The 14,283-nt window shown below is 42.6% G+C and overlaps 1 protein-coding gene across 3 annotated transcripts in view; it reads left to right on the top strand.

Annotated features, from left to right (window-relative positions):
* The window catches only part of CNTNAP2 (contactin associated protein 2), a 2,955,022-nt gene that overhangs the window by 1,229,759 nt on the left and 1,710,980 nt on the right, over positions 1-14,283 (top strand). For all 3 annotated transcript variants that reach the window (XM_063922438.1, XM_063922437.1, XM_063922439.1), the window contains exon 5: positions 6,968-7,171. In XM_063922438.1, coding sequence (XP_063778508.1) covers positions 6,968-7,171 — 204 coding nt within the window. The remainder of the gene's footprint in view (positions 1-6,967; positions 7,172-14,283) is intronic.

Here is a 14,283-nt window from a genome sequence, read left to right as displayed (position 1 = left end):
CCATAATTTACACTCATTTTCAGTCTATTCTGAATACCTCACACCTCACAATATTATTTTTAGTCCTAAAATTTGCACCGAGGTCGCTGTGTGAGTAAGATAAGCGACCCTAGTTGCCGACACAAACACCGGGCCCATCTAGGAGTGGCACTGCATTGTCACGCAGGATGTCCCTTCCAAAAAACCCTCCCCAAACAGCACATGACGCAAAGAAAAAAAGAGGCGCAATGAGGTAGCTGACTGTGTGAGTAAGATTAGCGACCCTAGTGGCCGACACAAACACCGGGCCCATCTAGGAGTGGCACTGCAGTGTCACGCAGGATGTCCCTTCCAAAAAACCCTCCCCAATCAGCACATGATGCAAAGAAAAAGAAAAGAAAAAAGAGGTGCAAGATGGAATTGTCCTTGGGCCCTCCCACCCACCCTTATGTTGTATAAACAAAACAGGACATGCACACTTTAACCAACCCATCATTTCAGTGACAGGGTCTGCCACACGACTGTGACTGATATGACGGGTTGGTTTGGACCCCCCCCAAAAAAGAAGCAATTAATCTCTCCTTGCACAAACTGGCTCTACAGAGGCAAGATGTCCACCTCATCTTCACCCTCCGATATATCACCGTGTACATCCCCCTCCTCACAGATTATCAATTCGTCCCCACTGGAATCCACCATCTCAGCTCCCTGTGTACTTTGTGGAGGCAATTGCTGCTGGTCAATGTCTCCGCGGAGGAATTGATTATAATTCATTTTAATGAACATCATCTTCTCCACATTTTCTGGATGTAACCTCGTACGCCGATTGCTGACAAGGTGAGCGGCGGCACTAAACACTCTTTCGGAGTACACACTTGTGGGAGGGCAACTTAGGTAGAATAAAGCCAGTTTGTGCAAGGGCCTCCAAATTGCCTCTTTTTCCTGCCAGTATAAGTACGGACTGTGTGACGTGCCTACTTGGATGCGGTCACTCATATAATCCTCCACCATTCTATCAATGTTGAGAGAATCATATGCAGTGACAGTAGACGACATGTCCGTAATCGTTGTCAGGTCCTTCAGTCCGGACCAGATGTCAGCATCAGCAGTCGCTCCAGACTGCCCTGCATCACCGCCAGCGGGTGGGCTCGGAATTCTGAGCCTTTTCCTCGCACCCCCAGTTGCGGGAGAATGTGAAGGAGGAGATGTTGACAGGTCGCGTTCCGCTTGACTTGACAATTTTGTCACCAGCAGGTCTTTGCACCCCAGCAGACTTGTGTCTGCCGGAAAGAGAGATCCAAGGTAGGCTTTAAATCTAGGATCGAGCACGGTGGCCAAAATGTAGTGCTCTGATTTCAACAGATTGACCACCCGTGAATCCTTGTTAAGCGAATTAAGGGCTGCATCCACAAGTCCCACATGCCTAGCGGAATCGCTCCCTTTTAGCTCCTTCTTCAATGCCTCCAGCTTCTTCTGCAAAAGCCTGATGAGGGGAATGACCTGACTCAGGCTGGCAGTGTCTGAACTGACTTCACGTGTGGCAAGTTCAAAGGGCATCAGAACCTTGCACAACGTTGAAATCATTCTCCACTGCACTTGAGACAGGTGCATTCCACCTCCTATATCGTGCTCAATTGTATAGGCTTGAATGGCCTTTTGCTGCTCCTCCAACCTCTGAAGCATAAAGAGGGTTGAATTCCACCTCGTTACCACTTCTTGCTTCAGATGATGGCAGGGCAGGTTCAGTAGTTTTTGGTGGTGCTCCAGTCTTCTGTACGTGGTGCCTGTATGCCGAAAGTGTCCCGCAATTTTTCTGGCCACCGACAGCATCTCTTGCACGCCCCTGTCGTTTTTTACAAAATTCTGCACCACCAAATTCAAGGTATGTGCAAAACATGGGACGTGCTGGAATTTGCCCATATTTAATGCACACACAATATTGCTGGCGTTGTCCGATGCCACAAATCCACAGGAGAGTCCAATTGGGGTAAGCCATTCCGCGATGATCTTCCTCAGTTGCCGTAAGAGGTTTTCAGCTGTGTGCGTATTCTGGAAACCGGTGATACAAAGCGTAGCCTGCCTAGGAAAGAGTTGGCGTTTGCGAGATGCTGCTACTGGTGCCGCCGCTGCTGTTCTTGCGGCGGGAGTCCATACATCTACCCAGTGGGCTGTCACAGTCATATAGTCCTGACCCTGCCCTGCTCCACTTGTCCACATGTCCGTGGTTAAGTGGACATTGGGTACAGCTGCATTTTTTAGGACACTGGTGACTCTTTTTCTGAGGTCTGTGTACATTTTCGGTATCGCCTGCCTAGAGAAATGGAACCTAGATGGTATTTGGTACCGGGGACACAGTACCTCCAACAAGTCTCTAGTTGGCTCTGCAGTAATGATGGATACCGGAACCACGTTTCTCACCACCCAGGATGCCAAGGCCTCAGTTATCCGCTTTGCAGTAGGATGACTGCTGTGATATTTCATCTTCCTCGCAAAGGACTGTTGAACAGTCAATTGCTTACTGGAAGTAGTACAAGTGGGCTTACGACTTCCCCTCTGGGATGACCATCGACTCCCAGCGGCAACAACAGCAGCGCCAGCAGCAGTAGGCGTTACACGCAAGGATGCATCGGAGGAATCCCAGGCAGGAGAGGACTCGTCAGAATTGCCAGTGACATGGCCTGCAGGACTATTGGCATTCCTGGGGAAGGAGGAAATTGACACTGAGGGAGTTGGTGGGGTGGTTTGCGTGAGCTTGGTTACAAGAGGAAGGGATTTACTGGTCAGTGGACTGCTTCCGCTGTCACCCAAAGTTTTTGAACTTGTCACTGACTTATTATGAATGCGCTGCAGGTGACGTATAAGGGAGGATGTTCCGAGGTGGTTAACGTCCTTACCCCTACTTATTACAGCTTGACAAAGGGAACACACGGCTTGACACCTGTTGTCCGCATTTCTGGTGAAATACCTCCACACCGAAGAGCTGATTTTTTTGGTATTTTCACCTGGCATGTCAATGGCCATATTCCTCCCACGGACAACAGGAGTCTCCCCGGGTGCCTGACTTAAACAAACCACCTCACCATCAGAATCCTCCTGGTCAATTTCCTCCCCAGCGCCAGCAACACCCATATCCTCCTCATCCTGGTGTACTTCAACACTGACATCTTCAATCTGACTATCAGGAACTGGACTGCGGGTGCTCCTTCCAGCACTTGCAGGGGGCGTGCAAATGGTGGAAGGCGCATGCTCTTCACGTCCAGTGTTGGGAAGGTCAGGCATCGCAACCGACACAATTGGACTCTCCTTGTGGATTTGGGATTTCGAAGAATGCACAGTTCTTTGCTGTGCTGCTTTTGCCAGCTTGAGTCTTTTCATTTTTCTAGCGAGAGGCTGAGTGCTTCCATCCTCATGTGAAGCTGAACCACTAGCCATGAACATAGGCCAGGGCCTCAGCCGTTCCTTGCCACTCCGTGTGGTAAATGGCATATTGGCAAGTTTACGCTTCTCCTCCGACAATTTTATTTTAGGTTTTGGAGTCCTTTTTTTTCTGATATTTGGTGTTTTGGATTTGACATGCTCTGTACTATGACATTGGGCATCGGCCTTGGCAGACGACGTTGCTGGCATTTCATCGTCTCGGCCATGACTAGTGGCAGCAGCTTCAGCACGAGGTGGAAGTGGATCTTGATCTTTCCCTAATTTTGGAACCTCAACATTTTTGTTCTCCATATTTTAATAGGCACAACTAAAAGGCACCTCAGGTAAACAATGGAGATGGATACTAGTATACAATTATGGACTGCCTGCCGACTGCAGACACAGAGGTAGCCACAGCCGTGAACTACCGTACTGTACTGTGTCTGCAGCTAATATAGACTGGTTGATAAAGAGAAGATGTCTATGTAACTATGTATGTATAAAGAAGACTGAAAAAAATCCACGGTTAGGTGGTATACAATTATGGACGGACTGCCTGCCGAGTGCAGACACAGAGGTAGCCACAGCCGTGAACTACCGTACTGTACTGTGTCTGCAGCTAATATAGACTGGTTGATAAAGAGAAGATGTCTATGTAACTATGTATGTATAAAGAAGAATGAAAAAAAACCACGGTTAGGTGGTATACAATTATGGACGGACTGCCTGCCGAGTGCAGACACAGAGGTAGCCACAGCCGTGAACTACCATACTGTACTGTGTCTGCAGCTAATATAGACTGGTTGATAAAGAGAAGATGTCTATGTAACTATGTATGTATAAAGAAGAATGAAAAAAATCCACGGTTAGGTGGTATTACAATTATGGACGGACTGCCTGCCGAGTGCAGAGACACAGAGGTAGCCACAGCCGTGAACTACCGTACTGTGTCTGCTGCGACTGGATGATAAATGATATAAAAAATATATATATATCACTACTGCAGCCGGATAGGTATATATTATATATTATATAATGACGGACCTGCTGGACACTGTCTGTCAGCAGAATGAGTTTTATTTTTATAGAATAAAAAACAAACAAACACACAAGTGAAGTCACACGACGAGTGTTTAACTTTTTCAGGCAATCACAATATAAGTATACTACTAACTATACTGGTGGTCAGTGTGGTCAGGTCACTGGTCAGTCACACTGGCAGTGGCACTCCTGCAGCAAAAGTGTGCACTGTTTAATTTTAATATAATATGTACTCCTGGCTCCTGCTATAACCTATAACTGGCACTGCAGTAGTGCTCCCCAGTCTCCCCCACAATTATAAGCTGTGTGAGCTGAGCAGTCAGACAGATATATATAATATTATATATAGATAATAGATGATGCAGCACACTGGCCTGAGCCTGAGCAGTGCACACAGATATGGTATGTGACTGACTGAGTCACTGTGTGTATCGCTTTTTTCAGGCAGAGAACGGATATATTAAATAAACTGCACTGTGTGTCTGGTGGTCACTCACTATATAATATATTATGTACTCCTGGCTCCTGCTATAACCTATAACTGGCACTGCAGTAGTGCTCCCCAGTCTCCCCCACAATTATAAGCTGTGTGAGCTGAGCAGTCAGACAGATATATATAATATTATATATAGATAATAGATGATGCAGCACACTGGCCTGAGCCTGAGCAGTGCACACAGATATGGTATGTGACTGACTGAGTCACTGTGTGTATCGCTTTTTTCAGGCAGAGAACGGATATATTAAATAAACTGCACTGTGTGTCTGGTGGTCACTCACTATATAATATATTATGTACTCCTGGCTCCTGCTATAACCTATAACTGGCACTGCAGTAGTGCTCCCCAGTCTCCCCCACAATTATAAGCTGTGTGAGCTGAGCAGTCAGACAGATATATATAATATTATATATAGATAATAGATGATGCAGCACACTGGCCTGAGCCTGAGCAGTGCACACAGATATGGTATGTGACTGAGTCACTGTGTGCTGTGTATCGCTTTTTTCAGGCAGAGAACGGATTATAAAGTAAACTGCACTGTCCTCACTAGTAAACTCTCTCCACTCAGTCTCTACACTTCTACAGTAACAGTACTCCTCCTAGTCAGCTCCAGTAAATCTCTCTCAGTCTCTTATAATCTAAATGGAGAGGACGCCAGCCACGTCCTCTCCCTATCAATCTCAATGCACGTGTGAAAATGGCGGCGACGCGCGGCTCCTTATATAGAATCCGAGTCTCGCGATAGAATCCGAGCCTCGCGAGAATCCGACAGCGTCATGATGACGTTCGGGCGCGCTCGGGTTAACCGAGCAAGGCGGGAAGATCCGAGTCGCTCGGACCCGTGAAAAAAAACATGAAGTTCTGGCGGGTTCGGATTCAGAGAAACCGAACCCGCTCATCTCTAGTTCCTTGGGGTACTTTGGTTTTCTCCCATACTCCAAAAAATATTCTGGTAGGTAAATTGGCTCTTGGCAAAAATTAATCCTTGTTTGTAAGTGGGTCCATGCACATGGGCAGGAAATATGGAAGTCCTATTGGAATTTTAGATTCTTGCATTTTTTTTCCATATCAGAAATTCGAAGGAAAAATAAATAATTAATAAACCGTAATAGAAAGAAAAGTATGTTTATTTATTTTTTTGGTTGCAAATGTCAAAGCTCTGTGTCTCCTGCATGTGGGCAACAGAAGGAAGAAGCTCATAAAAAGTGTCATACTGCAACTTTTAATAATGTTTGGTCACTAGAATTACAAAGATGCAGATTGCAAAATGTTGTGTGTTTTTGTTTAGCAGTAAATACACTGAGAGCAGCAAATCATGCACCTTTTTCTCAACTGTGGGTATGAAGCAAAAAATAAAACCAATTAATATCTTGTGAAAAGGTTTAGAGGAAAAAAGTTGCTGTCAATACAACAAGATGTATTAGTATGTTTGTTAATATGGCTGAATACACAGATGGAAGTGTGTCAGCACTTTTCTGATTGCTTTAATGTGCTAAAGGCAAGTCTGGCATTCTTTTTCCATCAGCTCTCTACCAGTAACAGCTTCTCTAACACATTAGCACAGAGATGGAGTTCTTATAAGGGCATCCTATATAATAAAAGGCGAACGCTGCCCCTCATCTCTATTGGGGGTATCAAATATTTCTTGCGCAACAGTGGCCAGCAGATGGTGTCCGACAGAGCAATTTAAGTGTTTCTCCATATGGGCACGCACAGCTGGCGATGCTGACATTGTTGTTATGTTGTTCCGTCATTTTGACGGGCTGGTAACTAGTATTTAATAACTGTTGCCACCAGAGCACATGCAATATAACTAATCAACCAATCAGATACCAGCTTCCTCTCAGACTACACAAGGCTGATTTGATAAAGGTTATAACATTACTTTGTACCATTATATTATATACTAAAAGATTCTTTCTGGTCATGTATTATTATTATTATTATTATTATTATTATTATTATATATTTAAATATGCATGTATATTTTATATTCCACATTAATCAAGAATTTTGTATTTCCCCAGGGGCTGACGTAATCAATTTTGATGGCAACACTGTGTTATCCTATCAGTTCAAGGACAGGAAAATGGCAACAGAAAAAGATGTCATCTCCCTGAAATTCAAAAGCTCTTCAAGCGAAGGAGTCCTCTTTCATGGAGAAGGACAACAAGGAGATTACATCACCCTAGAGCTGAAGAAATCAAAGCTGGTGTTACAGCTAAACCTAGGTAATCCCACCATAAAAAAAGATGAAAACTACTGGTAATAAAATAAAATAGTATAAAGCAAAAAAGTAAAGGTCAAAAAAGTAAATAACAATGTACAGTGCATGTATATATATATATATATATATACACACTATATATCTGTTTGGTGTCAACTAAAAAGAAACCACTTGATTTGTATCAGTTACCATATTATTCTAAATATACTCTATTTGATAATATTGCACAATTATCAAAAATTTGTTGCCATTACTCAAAACAATCAATCAGACGTACATGTTCATTAACTCTTCATATTGTGGTCTGGTCAAAATGAATGTCTGATTAGTTACTATGACCTATGGCACATTTGGGCTGTATTTACTGTGTAATTATAGTATTAGTTTATCAATTTCCATCTAAATAGCAACTAAGGCTAATTCAATTCCATAAATTAAACCGTAATCTAAAAATGACTTCCATTAAGGTATTTTGAGATGTAGGGCATTCATTTATTAAATGCACATTAACACAGTGGGATTCACGACACATTACTGTTTAGTAAAATTCCCCAGTGCATTAATCAGTAGGCAGACACGAAGGTGATGTGGCTCAGTGCTGTGAACCTTAATGAGAACATACTTTAATTGGTCAGTTCTTCTATGTACAGTATACAGACACCAAATAGATGCAGTTTATTCAAATTCTGATGGAATTATAGGGCAGTAGATCAAAGGTTTGCAATTTTCACTTAAAAAGGTTTGTTTTTTTATTACCTAAGCTGTGTTGGTGGAACTGCAAGTGGGTAAAAAGTTTTGTAGGAATACGGTACACAAACATTTTGTATGTAATATTATAGAAAACATGAAAAAAGAATGCTACGAAAACTTCTGGATTATTTTACATTTTATTAATTTAAGCTTTTTAAAATACTGTAAATGTGAAAGCTCTTCCCTCATAACAAAATGATTCAAATTAAAAAATAAATAAATGCATTCCCTTGCTTTGATCAATAGTTAACTTAAGATGAGCCAAATTTTGCCCAAGTGCATTCTAAGTAGCTCTACTTACTGTAAACTTCCATATATAAACAAATGAAGTCATGAGCTTGCTCATATTATTTGACATTTCAACTTCAATTTTCTATTTCATTTCCCAACATCTATTCATATGATGAATAAACAGGTAATATAAAATTTCCCTTGGCATATTTGACTCTTCGGTCAGTTAATTCTATTTACTTGTGCAGAAAAGATATGAGACTTAGGTAATTTCACTGTGAAAATGTAAAACTGTCTGGTTTCCAAATGGTCACAGGTTAGATGAGGTTGATTTTTTTTCCCTACTGATTATGATTTAGATTCTGTAGAAATCTCTTCATCATTTCAGCATTTCCTTAAATAAATCCACAAAATGTGCATTATATCTTGGCCAACCCATGTTGCAAGTTTCATAAAAAAAAAACCCCTACACTACTATATGGGCACATTCATCCCAGTCGCCCGGAGGAAAGTTACAGTTTGGTGCCCCCCCTAAATAAAAAAGGGAAAACAAATATGGTGTATATATATATATATATATATATATATATATATATATATATATATCCATATATTTCCGGCACTCACTTGTCAAATACAGCATGCCCTGGTATTGCATAATCAGATTTACAGCTCCATATAAGAAACAGCACTCAGAGTCGATATTGTCAGCAAAACACAAAACTGTATTGTGGTCGAGTACTTTCGGGGACAGCACCCCATCCTCAGGACCTTACAGCAGAAGAGACAGATACAGATTGACAAACTTACCCACTTTTTAAATCCCTTAGCTCCAATCCGCTCCGTTCACACTTCCCGCACCACAGCGGGCATCCGCAGCTGGGATCCGGCAGGCGTGACGTACATCCGGCGGAAGCGGTCCCGTTGTCATGGAGATCAACAGGCTTGCGCGCCACCTAGAGCGAGCAGCCTGCATTTCAAGACCTCCGGTCCCACTTCCACCTATCACAACACAGACGCCTTCCATTGCTGCAGAGATCACAGCGCTGACCACGGGGGAGTGAGCAGGATATGGAAAGAACTGTACACCAAAACATACACCTAATGAAAACATATATCAACATACATAGTACACCCAGATATACAAAAAACATAACATGTAAAATGGGACAGACAATTAGTAGCAGCACAGCGGTAAGTACTGTCACCTCGCACCCGGGGAATGCTCCTGACAATCAAGAACATCCCCATGTATGTGGGGGGGCCGTTTGAAACTCATAAATCGCAATCTCATATTGTAGACAGTCAATATCATGCCCGCCTATCAAATAAGGGGCAACAGTTATGTCTAACCACAAAAATACCAATATCACTCGCAGGTTAGTTACCACCTAAAAGAGAGGAAACAACTTATACACCCGAAGAGAGACCCCAGAGCCTAAGTCAAACTGTTCCAATTTATTTTATCATTAAGCCCCCCTGGCTTAATAGTACCCAGCCTGACTATCCAACGAGATTCTTTAATCAATAATGCCTTTGCCCTTTCACCCCCCTGAAGCGATACCGGCACATGATCTATCATAAAATATCTGATGTCGTCTAGATTATGGTTCAATTCCTTAAAGTGACGGGGAACCGGTTGGTCAATATCTTTTCCGGCTAATGATAAATGAATAGCTGGTCTTTGTGCATTCTTGCATTCCTTGAACTTACGGGTGGTCTGTCCTACGTAGAATAACCCACAAGGACAGACCACCACGTAAACCACAAATGACATGTTGCAAGTTAAAACAAACCTCATGTCATACATCCTATCCACATGAGGATGTTGTAAATTAGTACATGGAATGATGAAATGACAGGTGGTGCAATCATTACATGAGTAACAACCAAAAGGTTTCCTATATACATTGGGGGTCTGTGGCACATTCCGACCTATTATGTCGGTGTGAACAAGTAGATCTTTCAGGTAACTACCTCGTCTAAAGGTCGCCACCAGAGATTTGCCCCTTAACATCGGGAGTTCACTGTCAGAGCTCACAATAGGCCACAAGGCCTTAGTGGCTTGCTTAATTACCGGACTCGCAACTGTGTATTCACTGGCCCACGGGAGGATCTGATCTTGTTTCCTTTTACATGGGCTTAATAATTCAGATCTAGACATACTCAACACCCTAGACCTTTGTGCCAAAAGAGTCTTTTTGTCATACCCTCTAACCAAAAATATATCAACTACTTTATCAAGTTCCAATGGAACAGTAGATAGATCACTAGAAATGCGGGCAACTCGCATCATTTACGAGAGTGGTAACCCTTGTTTTAAAGCCATTGGGTGGTGACTAGATACTACCAGTAACGTGTTTCTATCGGTCAATTTAGTATATACCTCCGTAGTTAATCGATTGTTAGATAGTATCACATGTACATCCAAAAAGTTCACATCCGTGTTACTTGACATATATGTGAACTTAATTGGGGTATCCAATGTATTGATTTCCACCATCATGCTGTCAAATTCCTGTTGACTACCTGTCCATAAAAGGAATACATTGTCTATGTAGCGCTTATAGAGCAGGATGTTCCCCCTATACCGACTGTTTTGGAAGAACATCCGACTCTCAAGAGCAAACATAAACACATTCGCATAGGAGGGTGCTACGGGCGAACCCATAGCACACCCCCTCAGCTGCAAATAGAAACAACCATCAAAAATAAAGTAATTCTGACATAATGTCAATTCAAGCAATTGCATAAATAAAGCATGGTCAAACTCTTCCTGCGGAACACAAGATTGGATAAATAACCTCATTGCATCCAGACCCCCCTCATGGGGAATACTGGTATATAAACTACTGATGTCCAAACAACACAGTAATATTCCAGAGGGCACATCTTGAAAATCATCTAAAAGCTTCAGAAATGTAGTGGTTTCCTTAAGGAAAGTGTCCTGAGCCATAAGGTGGGGTTGTAGTACACAGTCTAATAACTGAGAGACAGACGTATATAACGAATCTCTAGCTGAAATGATTGGCCTACCAGGAGGTTTCTGGCTATCCTTGTGTAATTTGGGAATAGTATAGAGTACTGGGACACTAGGATGCTTAACAGGTAACAGGTCTGTTGCAGTCCCTTTAGGTGCAGCAAAAAAAGGATTCTTTAAAGACCATAGACGACCTCCCACCCGCCGGGGTGGCCAGAACCAGAGGGACCAGAAAAGTACAAGACAAGAAGAAAACTTAATTTTTAACTTATCTGATCGGACTCTAACTCAGTTAGAACTACAAGTTCTCAACAGGGGCCTCAGTTTTGTACCTACGAATTTCTTTAATGAGTTTAATTGGAAGCGAGACCTTAATCAATTTTTACGGAAACTGAGACTCAAAGAACATTTTCATGGGAAACAGTTTGATAGCGGCAATCCAGTATTTTCTTCTTTTCTGCAAAAATCCTCAAGATCAACGTTTGTTCCGGTTTCACACAATCCAACTATTAGAACATTTAGTAGATTACTGGATGAATCTGTAAATAAATTTACACAGGTACCACATCAGATTAGACCCAATCTATCCAAGGCTGGGTTTGGGGCGCTGCCACAGCTTAAATCATACGAGGACATCACGATTAGGCCTGCTGACAAGGGGGGCGCTATAGTCATTCAAAATTTGAGGGACTATAAAGCTGAAGTAATGTCACAATTATCTGATCAATCTGTATATAAAAAACTACACTGTGACATCACTGTCAAATTTCAAAGTGAATTGTTCTCTATTCTTAAGGAGGCGTCTCAAAATCATAAAATTACTAGCAATATCTTTGAAGTATTATGTGTTAAGCATCCTAGAGTCCCAGTACTCTATACTATTCCCAAATTACACAAGGATAGCCAGAAACCTCCTGGTAGGCCGATCATTTCGGCTAGAGATTTGTTATATACGTCTGTCTCTCAGTTATTAGACTGTGTACTACAACCCCACCTTATGGCTCAGGACACTTTCCTTAAGGACACCACTACATTTCTGAAGCTTTTAGATGATTTTCAAGATGTCCCCTCTGAAACATTACTGTGTTGTTTGGACATCAGTAGTTTATATACCAGTATTCCCCATGAGGGGGATCTGGATGCAATGAGGGGATTTATCCAGTCTTGTGTTCCGCAGGAAGTTTGACCATGCTTTATTTATGCAATTGCTTGAATTGACGTTATGTCGGAATTACTTTATTTTTGACGGTTGTTTCTATTTGCAGCTGATGGGGTGTGCTATGGGTTCGCCCGTAGCACCCTCCTATGCAAATGTGTTTATGTTTGCTCTTGAGAGTCGGATGTTCATCCAAAACAGTCGGTATAGGGGGAACATCCTGCTCTATAAGCGCTACATAGACGATTTGTTCCTTTTATGGACAGGTAGTCAACAGGAATTTGACAACATGATGGTGGAAATCAATTGATTGGATACCCCAATTAAGTTCACATGTACATCAAGTAACATGGATGTGAACTTTTTGGATGTACATGTGATACTATCTAACAATCGATTCACTACAGAGGTATATACTAAATTGACCGATAGAAACACGTTACTGGTAGCATCTAGTCACCACCAAATGGCTTTAAAACAAGGGTTGCCACTCTCGAAAATGATGCGAGTTGCCCGCATTTCTAGTGATCTATCTACTGTTCCATTGGAACTTGATAAAGTAGTTGATAAATTTTTGGTTCGAGGGTATGACAAGAAGACTCTTTTGGCACAAAGGTCTAGGGTGTTGAGTATGTCTAGATCTGAATTATTAAGCCCATGTAAAAGGAAACAAGATCAGATCCTCCCGTGGGCCAGTGAATACACAGTTGCGAGTCCGGTAATTAAGCAAGCCACTAAGGCCTTGTGGCCTATTGTGAGCTCTGACAGTGAACTCCCGATGTTTAGGGGCAAATGGCCGGTGGCGGCCTTTAGACAAGATAGTAACCTGAAAGATCTACTTGTTCACACCGACATAACAGGTCGGAATGTGCCACAGACCCCCAATGTATATAGGAAACCTTTTGGTTGTTACTCATGTAATGATTGCACCACCTGTCGTTTCATCATTCCATGTACTAAATTCAAACATCCTCATGTGGATAGGATGTATGACATGAGGTTTGTTTTAACTTGCAACATGTCATTTGTGGTTTACGTGGTGGTCTGTCCTTGTGGGTTATTCTACGTAGGACAGACCACCCGTAAGTTCAAGGAATGCATGAATGCACATAGATCAGCTATTCGTTTATCATTAGCCAGAAAAGATATTGACCAACCGGTTCCCCGTCACTTTAAGGAATTGAACCATAATCTAGACGACATCAGATATTTTATGATAGATCATGTGCTGGTGTCGCTTCGAGGGGGTGACAGGGCCAAGGCTTTATTGATTAAAGCATCTCATTGGATAGTCAGGCTGGGTACTATTAAGCCAGGGGGGCTTAACGATAAAATAAATTGGAACAGTTTGACTTAGGCTCTGGGGTCTCTCTTCGGGTGTATAAGTTGTTTCCTCTCTTTTAGGTGGTAACTAACCTGCGAGTAATATTGGTATTTTTGTGGTTAGACATAACTGTTGCCCCTTATTTGATAGGCGGGCATGATATTGACTGTCTACAATATGAGATTGCAATTTATGAGTTTCAACCTGCCCCCCCCCACATACATGGGTATGTTCCTGATTGTCAGGAGCATTCCCCGGGTGCGAGGTGACAGTACTTACCGCTGTGCTGCTACTAATTGTCTGTCCCATTTTACATGTTATGTTTTTTGTATATCTGGGTGTACTATGTATGTTGGTATATGTTTTTATTAGGTGTATGTTTTGGTGTACAGTTCTTTCCATATCCTGCTCACTCCCCCATGGTCAGCGCTGTGATCTCTGCAGCAATGGAAGCTGTCTGTGTTGTGACAGGCAGAAGTGGGACCAGAGGTCTTGGAACGCAGGCTGTTCGCTCTAGGTGGCGCGCAAGCCTGTTGATCTCCATGACAACGGGACCACTTCTGTCGGATGTACGTCACGCCTGCCGGATCCCAGCTGCGGACGCCCGCTGCGGCGCGGGAAGTGTGGACGGAGCGGATTGGAGCTAGGGGATTTAAAAAGTGGGTACGTTTGTCA

The sequence above is a fragment of the Pseudophryne corroboree genome, chromosome 5, assembly GCF_028390025.1.
Source record: "Pseudophryne corroboree isolate aPseCor3 chromosome 5, aPseCor3.hap2, whole genome shotgun sequence".
NCBI lineage: Eukaryota > Metazoa > Chordata > Amphibia > Anura > Myobatrachidae > Pseudophryne > Pseudophryne corroboree.
Note: the sequence above shows the minus strand (reverse complement) of the source record. Positions and strands in the feature narration are given on the sequence as shown.